General features: G+C 40.3%; 4 protein-coding genes across 7 annotated transcripts in view; 2 read left to right on the plus strand and 2 right to left on the minus strand.

Annotated features, from left to right (window-relative positions):
• Positions 1 to 2,703, plus strand: rpl34 (ribosomal protein L34). The gene is made up of 5 exons (XM_080518951.1): positions 1 to 23; positions 428 to 499; positions 583 to 682; positions 2,367 to 2,470; positions 2,578 to 2,703. Exons 2-5 carry the CDS (start codon positions 435 to 437, stop codon positions 2,660 to 2,662), a joined length of 354 nt encoding a protein of 117 aa, XP_080375077.1. The 5' UTR covers positions 1 to 23; positions 428 to 434; the 3' UTR covers positions 2,663 to 2,703.
• Positions 2,704 to 3,510: 807 nt separating this feature from the next.
• ostc (oligosaccharyltransferase complex subunit) lies at positions 3,511 to 5,322 on the plus strand. Its single transcript, XM_080518950.1, has 4 exons — positions 3,511 to 3,713; positions 4,318 to 4,411; positions 4,487 to 4,684; positions 4,825 to 5,322. The coding sequence occupies exons 1-4, from the start codon at positions 3,575 to 3,577 to the stop codon at positions 4,841 to 4,843; spliced, it is 450 nt and encodes a 149-aa protein (XP_080375076.1). The 5' UTR covers positions 3,511 to 3,574; the 3' UTR covers positions 4,844 to 5,322.
• Positions 5,323 to 5,717: 395 nt separating this feature from the next.
• etnppl (ethanolamine-phosphate phospho-lyase) lies at positions 5,718 to 14,966 on the minus strand. The gene is made up of 13 exons (XM_080518949.1): positions 14,844 to 14,966; positions 14,409 to 14,527; positions 13,924 to 14,083; positions 12,839 to 12,913; positions 12,592 to 12,685; positions 11,507 to 11,623; positions 10,853 to 10,935; positions 9,918 to 10,143; positions 9,390 to 9,544; positions 8,941 to 9,030; positions 8,100 to 8,230; positions 7,833 to 7,903; positions 5,718 to 7,738 (listed from the first exon to the last, which is right to left on the minus strand). The coding sequence occupies exons 1-13, from the start codon at positions 14,948 to 14,950 to the stop codon at positions 7,640 to 7,642; spliced, it is 1,527 nt and encodes a 508-aa protein (XP_080375075.1). The 5' UTR covers positions 14,951 to 14,966; the 3' UTR covers positions 5,718 to 7,639.
• Positions 14,967 to 19,199: 4,233 nt separating this feature from the next.
• col25a1 (collagen type XXV alpha 1 chain) overlaps positions 19,200 to 20,753 on the minus strand; it is a gene marked incomplete at its 5' end in the record, with an annotated part of 146,864 nt that continues 145,310 nt past the window's right edge. For 3 of the 4 annotated variants that reach the window (XM_080518948.1, XM_080518946.1, XM_080518945.1), the window contains one exon: positions 19,200 to 19,328. In XM_080518948.1, the coding sequence (XP_080375074.1) occupies positions 19,302 to 19,328 (27 nt within the window). In that variant the 3' untranslated portion in view covers positions 19,200 to 19,301. Of the gene's footprint in view, positions 19,329 to 19,764; positions 20,112 to 20,753 lie in introns of those variants that run through there. The other variant, XM_080518947.1, reaches the window with a different exon arrangement.

The raw sequence follows: 20,753 nt of genomic DNA on the forward strand, positions 1-20,753 counted from the left end.
TCTTCCGGTTACGGCGATAGCAGGTATGGCGGCTTCTGCTCTCTCGTGAATGAATATAACGTTAGAATCGAGTCTAATCCTTCGTTTTAGAGACCAATAATGTCAGTTTGAAGCACAGAAGATAATTATAAACATTTCATGATTATGATGGTCTGATAAGTTTTGTAATGATGACATTTCTGCATGGTATTTTGAACATCATGTCGGGGATCGCTTTCTCCTCGGTAAACAGTGCCGCTGGGCCGGTAGTGTTTAAACTGCTACATTTTGCGGCTATAATCCACATAATATTGTTATTTATTGGCGAGACTATGAACAAACTCTTAACGACCTGAGTGTGTTATTATGTATGTAGCGGGGAGCAGCTAGCGGAGTTGGCATGGCAGCGAAGTTGTTCTAATGTCCCTCAATCTTCTCTTTTTTTAAGCTTCAACATGGTGCAGCGCCTGACTTACCGTCGTAGGTTGTCCTACAACACCGCCTCCAACAAAACAAGGCTGTAAGTGTTCCTCCTGCATTGTATGAGAGAGCGTTTGTTGAAGGATCTTCATGTGAGGTTACTGATCTGGTCCCTTCCTTCAGGTCCCGGACGCCTGGTAACCGCATCGTGTACCTGTACACCAAGAAGGTGGGCAAAGCCCCGAAGTCAGCATGTGGCATCTGCCCAGGAAGACTGCGTGGAGTAAGTCCCCTCAGTGCATCAACATTAAATGTCTAAAAAGTAAACAAATTGTCCACATGTGACACATTCTAAGTGAGAATTGCTCGTGGTGGCCTTTGGAAAACAGTAATGTATGGGTTAAGAGTAATTTAATAATCTGATGGCCCATGGATAAAAACCTGATTGATAATATGGATGTCTGGGCCTTCATCAACCTGTAGCTCTTGCCAGAACCATCGCTTCTAACAGGTGATGAACTGGGTAGTCAGGGTCTTTGGAGATGGTGGCCCTTTTTGGGCATCCAGAGCTGGCAACCTCCGAGGAGGACAGCTCATGATTTTGTGGGCTGTTTTTATGACTCCAGGACTATCACCTGGCTTTGATAAGTGAATGTGACCTAATGAGAAACGTCTTTTTTTCTTAAATGAAAGTACTGTTGCCCTCATCATTAGTGCAGTAGACAGTTTTCACACCTCCATACTGTGCAGTGCTCACAAAGGTCTTGTAAAGTAGCAGGACCTTTTCTAGTTTATAATCTGAGCTACTTCAAGGGTTCAGATTCACACTAACTAGTAAGACCAGTGATGTGGGGGTGGAGATTGACACTTCAGGTGGTCTCCGACAGGAGGGGTTTGATCAATGCCTCAGCCCTCCCATGATGTCCTGGTCAACAGCAGGATCATCTTCAATAGACTCGTACCACCAAAGTGCAGCACAGTCACAGGAGAGCCAGCCTTCCTGTAGCCAGCATACTCTTCTTGTCAAGAGTGTTTTGTTTTCACCATCAGTCCGTGCTTATATTAGTCGACATAAAGTGTTGTACATGTTAGAATTTGTTATCTTATTTGAAATTTGATGCATCATGTTTTCACCTGTGTTAAACAACACTAAGGAATCCTTCTATATAATATATTCTATGTAATATTGTAGTATTCCCCTTCCAATTCTACACCTGCATCTACAAAAGCTCCTGAATTGATGAGATGCTTTAACCATGGAGATTAAAATGTCTGTGTCCAGTCATGTTTTTCTTTTTCAATGTGTTTTTCTTCAACTATATTCCTCCATAGGATGGTTACATTCAGTTTTAATGCACCAGGTGTTATATACAATTCAAAATGCATTTATAGTTTAGTGTTAGACGTTTAACAGGCCAGACATTGACGTGACAGACTCGACAGGAAATGACAGTTCAACTGTTATTTCATTTGATTGGAGCCATTTATGCAACAGGCAGGCTGTCAGGATTGTAGATTTAGCATTTGATGAAACGGGCAGAGTTGAGGGAATATTGATGTGAAACTTAAGGATTAAAAGAATGAACAAACAAAATCTATAAAAGATACATTCTTTTTGCTTAGCTTTTTTTTTTAACATTGCAATGTGTTTTTGACTTGCTTTGCTCATGTTTGCGTTGCTATTGTGCTACTCATTAGTTTATTTGTAAACCGATTCAACAAATGGTCAAGCTATGTTACAATAATCAATATATTTGAGGATGTAATAATTGCTGTATACATTTCTACATCGAGTGGGTGATTCCTCTTGGACTTATAAAACATTGTTTGGCTTGACTGTACAGCCTTGTGTCAAGAGGCGTCAGTTGTCCTTATTTCCCCCCGATGCATGCTATAAATGTGATAACTTGCTGTAGGTTTTACTTTGACTTTCCTCTGTTCTCATCGGTGTGTTTGTTGTCTTCCAGGTCCGTGCTGTTAGACCTCAGGTTCTGATGAGGCTCTCCAAGACCAAGAAGCACGTCAGCAGGGCGTACGGAGGATCCATGTGCGCCAAGTGTGTGCGTGACAGGTAAGGCCAACGTCACCGTCTGACCCTCCTTACCAAAAAGCTGCTCTGGTTTGATTTCCACACAAGTTGACAGGATGTCTAAAGTTTCCTTTTTTTGTTGTTATCAGGATCAAGCGTGCTTTCCTGATTGAGGAGCAGAAGATCGTTGTCAAGGTGCTGAAGGCACAGGCACAGAGCCAGAAATCTAAGTAAAATGTGTATTTGTATCGCCACAATAAAGAATCACAAACAAATCCATGTTCTGTTATTTCTTATGAGTTGATGTGTATCTGTGTATACTACAGTCCAATCAATGAGACCCTCCCTCAATAAAACGAAGTGAACACTTGATAAAATAAATGTTATGGTAATTTGAAAGTTGCTGTTGTAAATGTCCTTATTGATCTTATTGCACAATATATTCAGCTCAGTGTCATTGTGTTTAAAGTAGTTTCAGCACTTGGTTGCTTAGAATTTTTTGGTGGGGGATTAATCCCTGAGAATTCTTTTTTTATAGGACAATCAATTTGAAATGAAGTGATATGCTTCTGAAGTGCAAGATTTTATTAAAGTGAGACTGACCCACTGGGCTCAATGTGATGTCAGTTGAGTCAAACTAGCAAAACGAGCATAACACTAAATACTGTAATTAGGTTTTTCCCATCCAGTGTGAAAAAACCCCCCATTCAATTACACCCTCAAAGTCATCAGATTAGACGACTCCTGAATGAATTTATAAGTAACTTCAATGTTTCTTGTTTAAATGTGCAATCTAAAATCCTACGTGCCACAACTGATGGGATGTCTGGATCAGTCATGCCAGCAAGCAGCATATGACTCACCAAAACCGTGCGACATCTAGTGGACACTTTGATGACCGCAGCATTTCAGCTTCTCACAACAAAAAACAATCCACTGTTTGCCAGGCCAATTTAAACGACACAAAACTGTTCTTAATCAATTTTAGGTAAATAATACCGCGCGTTATAAATGATACAGAAGAGAAAAGGATAAACGATTAGAAATGAACCCTGAGCGGTTGTACATCCGGGACACGTCATCACAGCCCGCAGTCGGCTCGGGATCCGGACTCTGCTGCAGCTTCACTTCCCTCACATTTCCACCATGGAGACTTTATACAGTATACCCTTCACTGTGCTGGAATGTCCCAACATAAAGCTCAAGAAGCCGTCATGGCTGCACATGCCGTCCGCTATGACTGTTTACGCCGTGGTCATTGTGTCCTACTTTCTCATCACTGGAGGTAAGCTAAGCTAACAGCAGTAGCCACCTAGCCTCTGAAGAGCTAACATCTGGCTCATTTAACTACTTTTTTACACCATGAGTTACTGAAGTCTGTGTTTTTATGTCTGAATTAGCCTTTCGATTGGCGTTTAGTAGGTTTGCTGATTATGATACACCTGTAGAACAGTGGAGGCTAGTTTTCCAGCTAAGCTAATGTAACGTACGTTGAAAAACATAAACATGTTAATATATGCAGGACAATATAATATAATAGGAGATTAAACTGAATATTATTGGCTACATTTCAGAGCATAGAAAGCACCACGATTTTAATCTACACCTGCATGCATTATTTATGCTTTCCCTTATTGTATACACACATCTTTTACCATTTTTGATGTATTATCTTTGGTCAATTAAATAGTGACACAATTATAAATAACTTGCAATCACATTCAACACAAAATACTTGTATTATTAACATTTAATCCAACCAAACTGTAGCCAGTCACTCTTACATGTTCGTTAAAACATATTGATGCATTTTTGTTTGTAAGAATCAAACGGTTTTTTTTATGGTCTCATTGCTAATCAAATGAATTTCTTCTGCCTTTGCTCATCAGGTATCATCTACGACGTCATTGTTGAACCACCAAGTGTGGGTTCAATGACTGATGAGCATGGACATCAGCGGCCTGTCGCCTTCTTGGCTTACAGGTGTGTCAGTGTGAACAGTGTAACAAAATCCAATACATGGAGCTGTTGGTAATGTGCCCACATTTTGTGTTCCAGAGTAAACGGTCAGTACATCATGGAAGGGCTGGCCTCCAGCTTCCTCTTCACAATGGGAGGTCTGGGATTTATAATCCTGGACCGCTCCAACGCGCCCAACATTCCCAAACTCAACCGCTTCCTGCTGCTCTTCATCGGCTTCGTCAGCGTTCTCCTCAGCTTCTTCATGGCCAGAGTGTTCATGCGGATGAAGCTTCCGTAAGTCTTAATCCATTTGGTACCCATGAATTAAACCACAGTCCACGTGATATTTTCCAGGCTTTGCCTCCAAAAATGACTGAAATCTCTGCTTGTGTCTTCAACTGTGAGATATTTACTCATTTGTTTTGTCTTTTCAGAGGATACCTCATGGGATAGAGATACCACACAATTTAACAAGCACATTTGGATGGACAGAGGACATTCATTATGTGGAGAGAAGTTCATATAAAATGATGGATCCAGATAACCTTTCATACCATAAAGCATTATGGACTGAAAACACTGAACTTGCCCAAGAAATTATCTCAGACTGTCACAGTGGCTCTGTCTCTACTGCTCAGTGTCCTCCTTTCCAATCTACTCTCATTATTTTCCCTCCAATTGATGCAACAAAATTGGTTTCTTTAGCAAAACCACAACATTAAGTGTTAAGAAATGTGCCTCAAAAAGTAGAGAGGTTGCTGAACACCACCGGGACAGAGGCACACATGAAGCAGGATTGGCACTGTGTGAATTGTTTAGATGGGGGTCTGGATAACGTTTAAGTTGTGTTTTTTTGTATTAAACAAATAGATTTGAACCTCTTGCAGTTTGTTTTGTACAGGGTTGTGAAATAAATCCTCCCTTTCTCACTTTTTTGCATTTGACTCATTTCTGAAGACTGATCACAATATTGTTTCTATAATTAGTTTTTTTAGCATCCAGATAATACTAGACTTCGAATTCTAGACTTCATACTGGTATTTTTGAGTCGCTGCAGTCTTTGTGACTTTCCCTCCAGTAGGTGGCGTTATAGATCTTCCACACTGATTTAAAACGAGCTTCTGCTCCATGTATTGAGGCTGGCCAGATGCTGTGTGGAGTTTGCATGACTCCAGCAACTAACAATGTAACATCAACCAAGCATAATATTTGCCAATAACATAATTATGGCATTTGAATGTGCTAAAGCTAAAAACCAGCCAATATTGTAATACAATGGTGTGAATTGTACTCCTCAATACCTATATTTGATAGTCAAACACAGAAAACCTGCAAAACTAACATTTATTTTCATGAAATGCTGTCCCATTTATGTATTTTTACATAGCAGTTTTTACATTTACCTAAGAAAAATAATGTAATTACTGTACACTTTTGTTCTTATTTAATGTGTTTTCTGATGGAAACAATCACCATTCATTCAATTCCTTTGGGAGCTTATGGAGAGAAAGAAACAATAACAAAGCATAGATCTGTGCTTTATGTTTCTATAGTACAATGCCTTGCTTTTTGCCTTGAGATCAAACGTCTTTTAAGATGTTTTCTTCAGAAAACTCAAAAATCAACTCTTGAGATTACTGTGATGAACTTTCCAAAAATAACCCAATGAGGATAAAGAAAAAAGGGCCATCATATATATTTATGACAATAAAGATTTAAAGTACAGCTCCTCCATTACATAATTTGTAGCTGGATGTCTGCAGGTCAACAGAGTTACTTTCAATTTTTCAAACATCATTTTATAAACTTGATTTGACACTTAGGTCTGACGGTGACGCGGATTGAAAGTCACGACGACGATGCAGAAGATACTTTGTAAGAGGCATCAGGTGAAACAGCTCACTTTGTACTCACTCATAAACAAAAAATAATCAAGTAAAAATACAAAGTAGTCCTCTGAAAAACGTCTCAAAGTGTTTGTTAGAGTTTAACCACATGTAATTAGATTGTAAATAGCAGGTGATCAGTTCAATTGTGTAAAAATATTTACATTCAAATTGAATTTTTCACAAAAACAAACTTTGGAAAAGTCCTCTCTGTCCAAAAACAAATGTTTGAGGTTGACTGGTTATTCTTAAATCCAACCTCCAACCAGCAGCATAGATTGGGTTAAATATAACTACAAAAGAGACTTGGATGGATGGAAGTGGCTTACATGGTGGACATGATTAGAATTACATACATTTTTAAAAAGTCCGATTCCCCCAGCATAGTACCTAATCACAGTCATGCGAATATTTGTAATCTGTCACTTCCATTCTTGGCTCCGAAACCTTCGTTTTGATCTTCCCATGTATAAAGTTGCGGTGGCGGTTGCAGGCATTACTTCTTGATTCCTCCATTTATCAAGAGTCATAAACAGAAAGGGGATACTTCATAAAAGATTAGAAGAGACATGAGGCGGTAACTCTGACCCCTAAAACATATTCCAGAAACCTGTGCCAAAGGGGTTACTACTCTCCTCTTCATTCATCTTCCTCTTTGCAAATACTGCAACCAGATCATTTTCCTCGTGCTGTCAGCTGCCTGCTTGGCGACTGAGTCCCTCGCCTCTCATCATTTCCTCTCACGAAGAAAACTGCAGGGACTCGTGCCAAGTTTGTCTACTGCAGCTCAGAGAATTACCTTTGAGTTCCACCAACAGCCATGCATCAACTTTATTTTTTTTCCCTGCACAGTTTAAGATTGGACCTCGGTCTGTGTGGCCACTCCAAACAAATACGGTTAAATCGCGGCAATCCTGTCCAATAGTGTCCCTGTTTGTTTACAGCGCAGCGCGAATAAAGATACAGAGTAAGTGCAGCCACACTGAAGTTAGTTCACACTTTTTCTATCAGGCTGCAGAAATCAGCTTGTTGTATTTTAATTCTGCATTCATATCACTTAGTACTTTGACATATGCAAATTGTTACTTATTAAAATACATTTTCATTCATAATGAAAATTATACAAATGTTGGCAAATTAAAAAATAACATAACACGGTATAGGTAACATAATTATGACACATGATTTATGCAGTGATTCCTGAGAGCGATTCAAAGTAAAGCCTGAGAAGATTTACAATACATTATTACCAATAATAATTTAATGCTGAAGCACATTTTCCCCAGTTATTTCTTTGGTTGAATATTCATGATGTCTTTTATCAGTCCTTTATATTAAATGTGGTATCTGACAGCCGGCGGCTTCATGTCTTGACACGTTTGCTTTGTCTGGTGTGTTGAGGAGCGTTTCCCCGGCTTTCCAAGCCGTTGTTGGACTGGTGACCGTTTCCGTCAGCCGGCAGCTTGAGATCAAATTGTGGAGACAAAGAGTTGAATTAAATGTTCAGCGTGGCGGGAAAACATTTGCATGAGACAGTCCACTACTGTCACACTTACCTTTCTTTTACCTCCTTCATTCTCTTTCTCTGACAGGCAGTGCAGCTTCAGGCCCAAAGCTTCCTCCAGTTCTGGAAACACACACACGCACACACACACACACACACACACACACACACACACACACACACACACACACACACACACACACACACACACACACACACACACACACACACACACACACACACACACACACACACTAACTGAAAACTCCACCGTTGCCACATATTCACAGGCAGCACAGATTGAAAGTAATCTGAGTACCTGTGAGGATATGGTCGATTTTTTCCACAACCAAGTCAACGTCCTCCGTGTTGAAGCACAGTGGGGGTTTAAACTTCAGCACATTGCGATGAGGTCCGTCGGCACTGAGAAGGATGTGTTGTTCCTTCAGCCTGAGAAAAAGATTCAGTTATTTCACTCTTTAAACTCTTTCTATCATCTGTTCACAGCAGATTACGCAGTGTTGGCGGCGTTAACATTTTACTAATCTGACCTCTGATTTTATGCAGACTTCATGAAGACTTTTTAGTTACATGTGTGGAATCTATGTAGATGGGTCTGTGACCATATTTAGTCAAATCCACACTTCTGTAGAGCTCACAGTAATGTAATGTTAGTCGAAAACCCAAAGCAATGTGTTAAAAATCCAGTGTCTTTAGTAAATGACACTTGTTGTCCTATTTGTGAATATCACGTTGTTGTAATGGAGGATGGAATAGTAGTCTATTTACATTTATGATTACAAATATTTTTAAGCTGCAAACCATGAAAAATATGTGATTTTGTCAGTTTTGTGACTTTTTATTAGACTCCATGAGATAAAAAAAAAAAAAGTCATACTTCCTTATATCCTGATATATCTTGTTGCAGTGTGTAAGTGTTTTAATCAGTGCAGGATAGCGACTGACAATAGGAACCAGTGATAGCAGCAATAAAGTTTAGTGTACTTTATCTGTAAGTGCAGGAGTTAATAAGTTTATTTTGGAATATCATCGGCGCTCCAGAGTGTCCCGTTCCAGATGAAATGCTGCGTGATGAGATATTTCTCACTTTTATTATGACTTTAATGACTAGTATATGTAAGTGTTAGTCTTACACTTACTTATAAATGACTTCCTGGGCCTCTGCTGTTGCAGGTGTGAGCTTCACTTTGTCCTTCACCAGCTCCACCCCGACAAAGAGACCACGACCGCTGCAAAACACAACAGACAAACAGTCAAACGCCAAGTGCTACGCTTACAGAACTCATTTATTTGCTGTAACATTTTTCATTGCATTATAAAGACCTGTGTTTTTTTTTCCAAACAGCAGAATCAATCAATAGTTTTAAAGTCAACATCACCCACAAAGCTGACAGGTACTTGGAGTTACAGAGTAAATGCGTCACTTTAAATGGCCAACTGTCAAGTCACTGAATCACATGTTGGTTTAAGATTTAAAAGGACATGAGTCATGGGTAATCTCATATTAAAAGTAGTGGTCTGGACACATTCAGAGGTTTTACAAAACAGATCTGTTCGGCACAGAGTCATATCCTCTGTGTCTTCTTACCGAATGTCTCCGATCAGTGAGTGCTTCTCTTGCTGCTTTATCAGCCGATCGCTCAGGTAGCGGCCAACGCGTACTGCGTTACCCTGCAGATCCTCCTTCAGAATCACGTCTAAGACGGCGAGGCCGATGGCACACGACACCGGGTTTCCACCGAACTGGGAGGTGCGCAGATATCAGTTCACACACGAGCAAGTGGCTGCTTGGAGAACAAACAGGCCGACGCCGAAGGCACGAAACCACAGGCTCAAAGAATGCAAGATGCTTTAACACGCTGAAACTACATTTTCACTAAGCAACAGCGACGGGAAATACATGCAACATTACATGACAGGTGTCATTCTCATCAGTGTTTTCTCCTGCTATAGCCAGGAATGGATTTTTCACATAATGTGGAAAACGGGTGTGTTGTTGTGCTTGGCAAGCACGGATAAGAACATCTTGTGAACTAGGTCAAGTCAGAGAAGGTATCACAACTGTATTCTAAACTCTGTCTTTTTGTAGCTTTTATGAATCAATACTTATCCTTACTGTGTTGAAATATTCCATTCCAGATGACGTGAAGGCCTCGGCCACCTCTTTAGTTGTCACCACACATGACATGGGGTGGCCGTTGCCAATGGGCTTCCCCATTGTGACGATGTCGGGGACGAAGTCGTCTCCTTGGAGCTGGAAGGCCCAGAAGTGGGTGCCAACTCGACCGAAGCCCACCTGCACTTCATCGGCAATGAAAACGCCCCCGGCCTCATGGACATGTCTGCACAGGGGCAAAAACAAAGAAGATTGAAGTAGAGCAAAACAGTTTATCGAAATCCGTATTCGGAAAGTAATAATGTTCAACGTCTCCTTCGTAACGGAAACGTTTCTTCTCACTTCCCCTGCTTGGACTTGGAAAGGAAATCTTTAGTGAAAAGACACAGGATCAATGATTGGAGTCTTCACAGTTACAAATAGCAAAATTTAAAGTGTTTTATTACAATAACTTGGCTCCTGTGTCATGTGCATGAGAGCGAGAGAGTGGTCATGATAGTATGCACAGTAGCCAGGATCCCTGCAAACTAAAACTGAGCAGCCGGAGCTGTAAAATAGCAGTGAATGAGCAATGTGAGCTGAGACAGCTCCTCCAGGCACATGCAAAAAGAAAAGTGTTTTATTCCTTAGAAACACGCTGCACGCAAAAACCAATAAGAAATTAACTCAAATTTGAACTGAAGCAAAAGTGTAACCAAAAAGAAAAGCATTTTCACTTATTTCCAGAAGAGTAGCAAAGGTTCTTTTTGTTTCTTTTAATAGCAGTTGTGAATTGAATTATTATCAAAAATCCAGTGCTGCCACAAATATGTTTCTTGCAACATGTTTTGTAATAGTTTTCTCCACAGTCACAGTCTTCAGCAGTCAAACGTCCCATTCTGTGCATGACCACAGCACGATGATCCATTAACAATATGGATTTCTTGGGTACGTACTTTGCCACTTGTTGAAAGTAACCCACAGGAGGAATGACCTGCCCGCCGCAACTTTGCAGTGATTCGGCAATAAAAGCAGCAATCTGCAGAAGAGACAGACATATCAGGTCTATCAATGAAAAGCCAGACTGATATAAAAAAAAAAAAAAAAGAGAGAGAGTCCAAGTCTGGGCATCAACGACCTCTGGATCTCTTTTTGTGATTCCACTGTTCAGCTGTCAGTGATAAACGCCAGTGTGGCAGTTGTGTAACTCTCACTGAGGTTACTGTAGGTCACTACGAAGAAAACGTATCAGTTCCGGACAATATATAGATAAGAGTATCACGCAATGTGTTTTATATGATCCACAATATCAATACTTTGAATATTCAAAGATATGTGTCCCTGCTGTCGCAGAAAAATGTCTGACCAGTTTTATTGTCTCGATTAAACCGAAAACATTTAATTTATTATCCTCAAACATGGACATGCAAATAAATGCCTGATCTCAAAGGGCTTAATAGTGATTATTATTGTATTATGAAATGATTACACTCAAAACCATTTGATACATTTTAACAATAGAAATTCTTGTCTTTATTCCCGCATCAATTAATATCTTTGATTGACATCTTGTAACAAAACAACATGAAAGAAGGAAAAAAAAAAAGTACCTTGCCTCCTTTTTTGTCGACTTTTTCTATAATATGCTTGACTTCATCTGCATACGCTGTGGCAGAGTCAGGGTGGTCTGTTCTGTATTTACCTCTGTACACATCTGGGCTGGGAGCCTGCGGGGGAGGAGGGGAAGAAATGGGAAGAAATGCTGATTAATTCTGTATTTGGAGGGTGAAAACATTGTTAAATGCAGGCCAGTGCATCTGTGTCTCCCTGTGCCAGTGTGGGCTTCCTGTGAATACTCCGGCTCCTGATTGGCTGGAAAACCTGGTCAGGAGCCGCTTCCCTGCCCTGCGCCTCCTTCGGCACACAATTTGTGACGCCCGTCCCACCGAAAGACTGTTGAGGCTGACTTTGCTTTGAAAAAACATTCGTTATGTATCGTTATGACTCATATTTTGACATGTTGAATCAATTTCAAAAGCTTTAATATATTTCAATCATTAAGCGAACCTGTTTAAAGATGTGCAGAAATTTATGAGTGCCAAATTAACTTTGTGTTAAGAGGACTGGTCGATATTATTCCACTATTTATGGCGACCAATAATCACTTATATCTGATACACAGAGTGAATTGCTGGTGATCACGAGTAACATGTTTTAGCTGCTGAAACACCAAACATCACTTGTTCTCCCGAAGACCTCAATAAAGGCACTGGCGGGGTATTTATTTGTTTATTTCTACATTGGGGAGTCAACTCAGGCAGGATATATCAGTAATTTATTTTGGGCGGGTTGAAAAATAAGTAAAAACACTAAAGAGTGACAGCTTTATGATGTGAATGCCCCCAAGTAGGTGAGTGAAAAGTATTGTTTGAAATGCTCTGATATAAATTCATTGAATCATAGAGCCGTGTCCTTTTCTGTCTCACTGCGTCTTGTTTTCAGTTAAAACTGAAACTTTTACCCTTAGCCCAAGAGAACTTTGCTCCCATTTTCCGTGTGTGTGTGTGTGTGTGTGTGTGTGTGTGTGTGCGTGCGCGTGTGTGTGCTGAACACTCATCGGCTCGCCAAAGGCCAACAGAGCCAGTTGAGTCATGGTGTTTTAATAGTGCGGCGGCTCGCTCGAAAACGCACTCACCACATGGACAGATGGATTGCGCTCGGCGTCTGACAGCTGGTGGAACTTATATGGACTGATGTCAATTAGCGAGGAGACGTGGCCATGATACGCACTGCAAACAAGCAACACACACCAACTTATTAAGGATGAGTGCGGAAAAAAAGAAGGAAAGAGAGAGAGAGTCACGGCTCATTGTAATTAAAGATGATTCAATGTGGCAGAGAGACAAGTGTTTGTAGGACAATGAGCAGGGTGCAGTACTGACTTTTCCAACGTGATGATATCTTTGTGGCCTGTGTATTGCCACGCCAGTCGCAGAGCCAGGTCGTTGGCTTCGGAGCTGAAGTTCAAAGGTGCAAGGGTTACTACGAATTACTGATTCACCACAAAATACACAGCCAAAGTCACGGACATCCCTCCGGCCGGTCGGATGCAGCTTGCTGTTGTGATGTGAGCGCACAAGGTTGTCAGCTCATTAAAGTCTTTAATGCAAAAATTGAAAAAAGAAAATATGTATATGCATTTTCAGACATTTTGTTTTTAACTGTACATAACTGAAGTTCCACCAGTACTCACTTAAGTGAACCTGCTGCGCTGCCTCTGCCCTACTTATTTGCTTTCAGATATTACGACTTTTTGCACACCTGCTGGAGGCATATTTGACAAATAGTTTGTAGGCAGTGGTTTGTGGAGTTTTCTCAAGTTGAGTTAAAGGAAAAACATCAGAACACAGAAAACGTGTCTGGACGGTTGAGTCCAGAGGACTTTTATTGTCCCATCTTATCTCCACTGCACGTGTGCAGACTGTCATGTCATCTGCTTTGTTGGGTTTATATTATCTCTCAAAGAATGTTTCCACTACAACTGATAACATTTGTTAATGAGTGTATGTGGTCACCACATCGAGTGCAGTTTGATCAATGCAAAACTAATTATGTATTAAACACTTTGTATTTTGTCTCAGCCTTTTTTGCTTCATTGGCCTTCAGTAATCTTTTATTTAAAATACAGAGTAACAGGAGAGAAATTGAGCTTTGAAATCGAGATTTCCTCTTCCAGAACAGATATTGTTCTCAGCTCCAGTACACTCGACAGTCATGCACGTGTCGCACGTTAGAGTGATTTACAAGCGCTGCGTGTTTGACTGCTGCAAAGCTTTACACCTCAGGCTGAGTACTGGTAATCGCACCAGATCTGAAACAGCATATAAGAACAACAAGATTGTATCCAACTGCTCTTTCATTATGCACAACCTCAGCTCATCCACACCCTGGTTAAAAACAGGTCTGGGCGATTTTTATTTTTACGCGTTGGCGTTCTGGTTTCGAGAAAAGCCAAAATGTGACTTACCCAGAATTGACAAAATAGCAGACTGACAGCTTGTCAGGCAGTGTGGCCTGCAGCTTTTGTGCATACAGCACAAGGTTGTCATGCAAGAAACGTGAGTTGGTGTTGAGTTGTTCCATCTGCTCAGCTCCTGCCTTCACCACGTCTGGATGACAGTGCCCCACTGAGCAATGCAAACAGAGGATGCTCAGAGTTAGAATTCCTCACATGCGGAGTGATTAAATAATATGAGGTCAAATCATACCATAATAACCCATAACCAACATATAACAGAATGAAAAGGTTGTCCGTTAGAGGATAAAATGAGCTTCACAGTATTTTGTCTGCAAGGTGTGCAGACTGTGTGTGTACTGTGGAAGCTTTGTTAAACCATCCAGCCTTGTGTGGGAAGGAAGCGTCTCCTTTTGTTTTGGTTGGCGTGAAGTGATTAAAGTTATGTGCGCTAGTAAATGTAGTCTGTCCAGATTTACTGGATTGGTCCTTCCTACCATGAGCCACATTGTTGATGCAGTCCAGGTAGCGCTGCCCCTTCTCATCATACATGTACTGGCCTTTGGCTTGCACAATCTTGATGGGGTCATGGCTGAAGAAAATCTTACAAGAAGGCCTGCAACAACACAAAAAATAAGGGGAACATTTTTACTTGTAGAGACTGAAACAAAACTTTAACGTGAGTTGCACTGAGACGTTACAGCAAAATTATTCAGTAGCAAAGTGATGCAGTGTAAAATACCACATATAATAACAACAACAAATAATATACAATGTAATCGTTTGCATTCTATAAAATTAATTTGAAATCTGCGAGATGATTGAGAAGGCAAATCCAAAAGTGAAATTAAATTTGAATGTCAATATATGAAAATGACAACTTGCTGTAAACTTGACAGCGCCCTAAAGGAGGAGAGAGTAAATGTTCTTACCCAATGTGCTTCTTCCGTAAGTCTATGGTTGCCTTTTTGTCCAGTTTTCCAGCGGACATCCTGATGTTTATTGCGGCTTTCTCAGAGAAGAGACGCTCCACGCGCATCTGCTCCAAGCAGAGTAATAACGCCGGCCGCGCACGTGCACGCGAGCGCAAAACAGAGCCGGTCAAGTCTCTCCCTGTACGGAAAGTCAGCGAGGACAAAAATGCGCCAAACGCTTTGCGCGCGTGTGTACAGTTTTCATCACCGGAGTTTCTAACAGAACTATTGAGCGTTCATGTCAGGAAGAAGAAATAAACTGCATGCATAATTTCCAGGAGGGAAATGTAGGTTTGATATAAAAAAAATATTCTGTTCAAATAATGTAATAATGTGCTATACCAGTGGTGCCCTAAAACTAAAGTAATTTTAATGTTTTCATGATGATATATTCTTTCCAAGAAACTACTTTTGTTGAACATGTATGTTTGGGTTAGGATTCTTACTTGGAGTGACGATTTCACCAAAAAAAAGCCCAGGTCAAATTTATGCCATTTCTGTACTTGGACAACAGAAGTTATAGGGACAACCTGCAGATCTGGTGATTAGGTTGAGATGAGATCTAAAACTCAGTTTTTGAACTAAGTGCAATAAGGATCAAATGTTTGATGCCTCATATATCTGAAAACAAATTTAAAAAACATCTTGATGTGTTAAACTATTATAACTACTATATTATATTATATTCCTCAAAATCCATAATAGTGAACATTTTAAAGTTGTCTTTGTGTGCATCAGTTTACATTATGGTGATGAACTTGAATTTGCTCATTACTCATCAACTATTGTATATTTGTGAAGAAAAAATGCTATAACTCAGTTATCATAGACCCTGAGAAGAGACAGAAAACTACAAAAAAGTCAGTTATTTGGTGTATTTGAAAGACTGTTTATTTGGCTCCAACAGTACAGTCATAAGAAATGTCAACTTGAAGTATAGTGTGTGTGAACATAAGGGTTTCGAAAGAAATGTCAATCAAGTTGGAAATACAATGCAGGATAGAAACTGAACATATACCAAAACAAAGAAAATAAAGAAAAAAAATCATTCATAACTCCAATAGTGGATTTTTGCTTTACATTTCTGCTACAGTCTGCAAATTTTTTTTTTGTTTACATTTTAAGAGTTTATAGTAATGTATTCAATTCATTAAGGCTGCAGTGTATCGGACGAGAAGAGAGATTTCCAAATTTTGGATCCAAACCAACACTGGCACTATTATTTTGACAAGTTTGGTTGCTTTCGAGCAAAACTTGACTCAGGGTATGTCTGCAACTATGAGAAATAAACAGACGAGAACAGAACTGAGACGTATCGACCCACCAGCTCTGTTCATACTGAGACAGACAAATGTTTGAAATATTTTGGCACTTCTGCCAACAGCAGAAATTAACCACTTTTTTTTTAAACAAAGAGACACAACAATCAAACAAATGATAAATCAAATTTGAAAAAAATTAAAAATTAGCTGCACATGCTAATGATACAGCACCTGATGAGAACAAATACTGTAACAAAGGCTTTTAAAAAAAATACATTTCAAAAACTTAGTAAATAATAAGTAATGGGAATAACACTCCAAAATATAAGTGAAGGGATCGTTTGTAGCAAAAATCATGTAAATTGAAATTCAATTCAAAGCTCCATGTTTCCATACGTTTCTTTTTCCACTGCTAAATAAACATTTTTGTTCCAGGTAGTGGTATGCAGGGTAGCACAACTAAACAAATGGAGCTCGTAAAATCACTGCAAATGTGAGATTTAAGCTGCATTTGACGCTACACACATGAACCAAGGTATAAATTGCACTTTATGTCAAAATGAGCACACATCTTTAACAGTACATTAATAATCCACTATACATATATCAAACTACATTCAATGTAAAGATAGAGAAAGCGAGAGAGCGAGACAGAAAAGAGAAAGCGCGTGAAAAAGGCTGTCATATTTCCACTGTATGCAGTTGCGTTGGCTGATCAGTACTTTGTTGTCATAGTAAGCTGGTTGACCCACAACATTACACAAAGACATGTTGCGGTAAGGCTTATAAGTTTATGCACAGTGAATACACACTGATCGGCAAAGCTTGAAATGACCCAACTTTCTCCACACGGTACCATTTGCGTGACCGACGACGCCTTGGCGTGTTCCAGATTTCTCCCCAACTAGCACACAGACTCGGCGAACATCAGAAGCCAAAACTGGAAGGAATGCCGTTTCGAACCAAAATGCCTTCATTTAAGAAATCATAGAAAAATAAATAATGTACCACTTATAATACACAAATATATGCGCGCACACATACACACACACACACGCACACAAAAAAAACTTTTAAATTGTTACATACATAACCTCCAAAGACAATAAAGAAACCTGTTGTGTAGTTCTCGCCACTGGTAGAGCACATCAACTGAGCTGATGTTGACCTACGATCAGAGAGCACCATAGAAATCTACGCAGATGTGCATCCATTCTCAATATTCGTGAGATGACCTGTACAAACGGAACCCATGCAGAGGCAAACATCCTCCTTCACCTGTGGCTGCTGCTACATCACAGCAAAACGTTGGTTATGTTTTCTCCCATCTGCTCCGACACTTAAACGTCCACGCACTTTTCCAAGGTCGAGGGGGGGAGTAGAATAAAAAAGAAAAGAAAAAAGTATGGCATTAACTTGCATAACACCTACCGTGTTCAAAAGGCAGGTGGAATACAGAGATAGCTTGAGGAGGTGAATGAACTCGTGTGGAAAAACATTTCTTTTTGCTCCATCTGTTAAGGAATGTGACATGACTGGCCACCACTGCATCGTGGGAATTGATAGGAGGCGACCAATTTATCTGAAATTGGAGCTTATCCCACACTGCAAGACAGCGGTTTTCAAAGTGTAGAGTGGGCCTCCCCCTCACTGGAAGGTACCGGGGAGCAGCGGGAAATATCAGGGGGACGTTTCTTCCCTATTTAAATGTTGAATTATCTTGTCAGAACACAGCTTTATTACTGCACTTAATGAAAGCACGATGGAGACAAATCAAAATGCCGCAGCAAGTTCAGAAAATAAAATGAAACTGCCGCCCGACTGCATCGCACTTCGGTTGATTCTGAAGACAAAGATCGCTTGGGGGGTCTTCAACCTTTTTGAAACAAGCGTTTCCTCGAAGCTGCTGAGCAGCTCGTACTGGCCAATATTATGAGAACATGCCAGTGATGAGTTCGGCTCTCAAGCACAACACATTTTCAGACTTTTCAACGATATACTTCACCTTCGATTGAGTACTTGCAAAACACATTAGCTTAATCTGGGAAGGGGGGGGCTCATCCTCACACACTTTGAGAACCACTGCTGCAACACAAATGTTGTATTTATTTAAGACAACATATGAGCTGTGAAAGAGCAATGTGTTCGGTCAGATCGACTGTTGCTTTCAACACAGTATGACAACGATAAACAACTGTACTCATGTAAATCTTGCCGTTTGCTCGAAACAAAACAGAATCATTACGCTTCTGACGCACCCTCTCAGATTAATGCTGATCTTCAATATTTAAGAAACCTGTAAGTCATAAACTGTGTACATGCAGTGAACTGACAACACTGTACAAACAATATCTCATACAATAAGTCCAGAAATGAAAAAAAAAAGCAGCATATTTATAACCATGTCAGATTTGTTTCATACAAATGAGCTTCGAAACTATGAGTGGCTGTCCAGTCAGGATGGCTGCAATCTTGCTGTACGCTCACGTGAAGCTACAAGATATTCAAAACAAAACCATATTTAAAAAGAAAAAAAGAAAAAAAAAACAGTGCGAAATGTGTCTTGATCAATTCTCTTACAAACCAAGCTTGACCTCTTGAAATAAACACTGTTCTGGTTATTGAAAATAAGCAATAAAGTACATTTCTGATAAAGGAATGAATAAAAGCTTGAGGCACCGAAGGCTATTATACACAAAATACAAACAATGTGTAAGAATGAGAGCTTAAAATGAAAGAAACAATAAAGAAACATCATGATCGCATTCTGTCGACTCCCTCGGCGGACGCTGAAGCGCCGCCCGTCGGAGGAGACAGACGCTTCAGTCGATCCCCATCGAGACCGGCGAGACTCTCCCGCCGGATCCATTCCTGGGGTGACACCCCGAGCACACCAAATGTCCAAATGTCCAGACTTTGCTTGAGCCGCGTTTGATTTTTTTTCCTGTCAGTGCAGCGAAGCCAGCCGAGCTCCCTCCTCTCCACCCACCTCTCGTCCGGAGACGTGCGGCACCGGCGCCGAAAACGCCGAAGCCTCATGAGTGCAAGAGTGAAAAACCTGCTGATATGGTACCCACTGCAGGCGTCACCACAATAAAGCAATAATAATCAACAGCTTTACTTTCTGTGGGGCGGGGCAGGGGAGGGGGGGTGTTCAGGCTACCAGCCATGGCGTGACTCCCTTGGGAAGATTGAAGGAAAGCAAAAAAATATATATAAAATTACTGATTCAGAGCTGTTGGAGGGGGTTTCATGGTTTCTCTCTTGTTAGTATTGTTTGTCTGCAGAAGCCATGATGCAACCACGAAACAGTGACAAGTATGTACAATACATATAAATACAGTTTCAGTACACTACTCATGCTTTTTGTCCCCCCCAAGGATCGAGGGCTACAATGTTCTGTTTGGCACAGTCTTTTTTTCCTTGTATGTTTTTTTTTTTTTTCCAAGTCTTTGAAAACATGGTGCTGCATGAATGGGTGGTGAGCTTGTTGAGACGACATAAACACAAAACACCTAGCGTTTGGTGTTAGGGAGCCAGTCCAGATCCACTTTCCTCCTCCTCCTCCTCCTCCTCCTCCTCCTCCTCCTCCTCCTCCTCCTCCTCTTCTTCCTCCCATGCCTCCTCTCACCCCCGGGCTGCGATGCTCCAGTCTGAGCCATGCAAAGACTAAAGAGACAAGTTCTGCCACCAGCCGACGGACGACTTGAAGTCCACCACAATGTAGATGTGAGAATAGCAGACACACACGCTTGTTTGTTTGTTTGTTTGTTTCTTTTTTTTTTTCCACACGGCGAGGTGAGTAGAAGCAGCTTAGGGCGTGAAACTCAGGATGGTTATCTCTTTTCGTATCGTTGTACACATAGACTTCTTTTCTTTTAGACTTGTTTTCCATTAAAAAACTATAAATACCATAAAAGAAGCATTATTTACAAACTCCATGCGTTTCAGGTTAGCGTGATCACTGCAACAAAAAAAAAGACACAGGAGAGAGAATGACATGACATGGGGTTGTTTTCACTTTGTTTCATGACTTGTACACTTTGTTTTTGACACGGTGAGATTTTTTATCACGCAGCCTTGTGAGTTTGTCAGGAAGCTCATGCAAATATACAAAAAACTGAAACCCACATGAAACATAAACCATATAAATGACAGTAAATATCAACATATTATAAAAACACTTGGTTGTAAAGAATTACTGTACAAAACTCAAAGTGACTTAAAAGCACAGCAAAGTATCTTCGCTGATTTGAGACGGATGGAGATGTCATTTCCCCATCCAGTGCTTTTAATGTTTAAATAGCAAATACACTTAAGTGACACAGTAAAGCAGTTTTACCAGCTACATTTGGTTCAATGGCACAGCGGCGTGTTTTTAATTTAGATTTAATTTAAAAGTGAAAGACTATCTTTGGAGCAATTAAACCACGGCAGAGTCTCTTTGAGTGACTCCAATGTCGAAATAATAGCATAATTGTAATAGTGAGTAATTAATTGCTAAAAACTGCCCTTCAGCGAGACCAATCTTTATAATTTTTATTAAGACGGATAAAGAATAAATGTAATGTCGTTATTTTCCTTCCATGTGTTCACTCTGAACATC

The sequence above is a fragment of the Blennius ocellaris genome (genome assembly GCF_963422515.1).
Source record: "Blennius ocellaris genome assembly, chromosome: 23".
Classification (NCBI taxonomy): domain Eukaryota; kingdom Metazoa; phylum Chordata; class Actinopteri; order Blenniiformes; family Blenniidae; genus Blennius; species Blennius ocellaris.

What these genes read in the sequence shown, in the direction of transcription:
- rpl34 (XM_080518951.1), top strand. Translation starts at nt 435, where the DNA reads ATGGTGCAGCGCCTGACTTACCGTCGTAGGTTGTCCTACAACACCGCC. An exon ending in GCCCAGGAAGACTGCGTGGA is followed by an intron (nt 683 to 2,366) that starts GTAAGTCCCCTC and finishes GTTGTCTTCCAG; the next exon opens with GTCCGTGCTGTTAGACCTCA. An exon ending in GCCAAGTGTGTGCGTGACAG is followed by an intron (nt 2,471 to 2,577) that starts GTAAGGCCAACG and finishes TGTTGTTATCAG; the next exon opens with GATCAAGCGTGCTTTCCTGA.
- etnppl (XM_080518949.1), bottom strand. Translation starts at nt 14,950, where the DNA reads ATGCGCGTGGAGCGTCTCTTCTCTGAGAAAGCCGCAATAAACATCAGG. An exon ending in TCACTGATCGGAGACATTCG is followed by an intron (nt 9,031 to 9,389) that starts GTAAGAAGACAC and finishes TGTGTTTTGCAG; the next exon opens with CGGTCGTGGTCTCTTTGTCG. An exon ending in GCCCAGGAAGTCATTTATAA is followed by an intron (nt 8,231 to 8,940) that starts GTAAGTGTAAGA and finishes TCTTTTTCTCAG; the next exon opens with GCTGAAGGAACAACACATCC.
- ostc (XM_080518950.1), top strand. Translation starts at nt 3,575, where the DNA reads ATGGAGACTTTATACAGTATACCCTTCACTGTGCTGGAATGTCCCAAC. An exon ending in CTACTTTCTCATCACTGGAG is followed by an intron (nt 3,714 to 4,317) that starts GTAAGCTAAGCT and finishes TTTGCTCATCAG; the next exon opens with GTATCATCTACGACGTCATT. An exon ending in GTCGCCTTCTTGGCTTACAG is followed by an intron (nt 4,412 to 4,486) that starts GTGTGTCAGTGT and finishes TTTGTGTTCCAG; the next exon opens with AGTAAACGGTCAGTACATCA.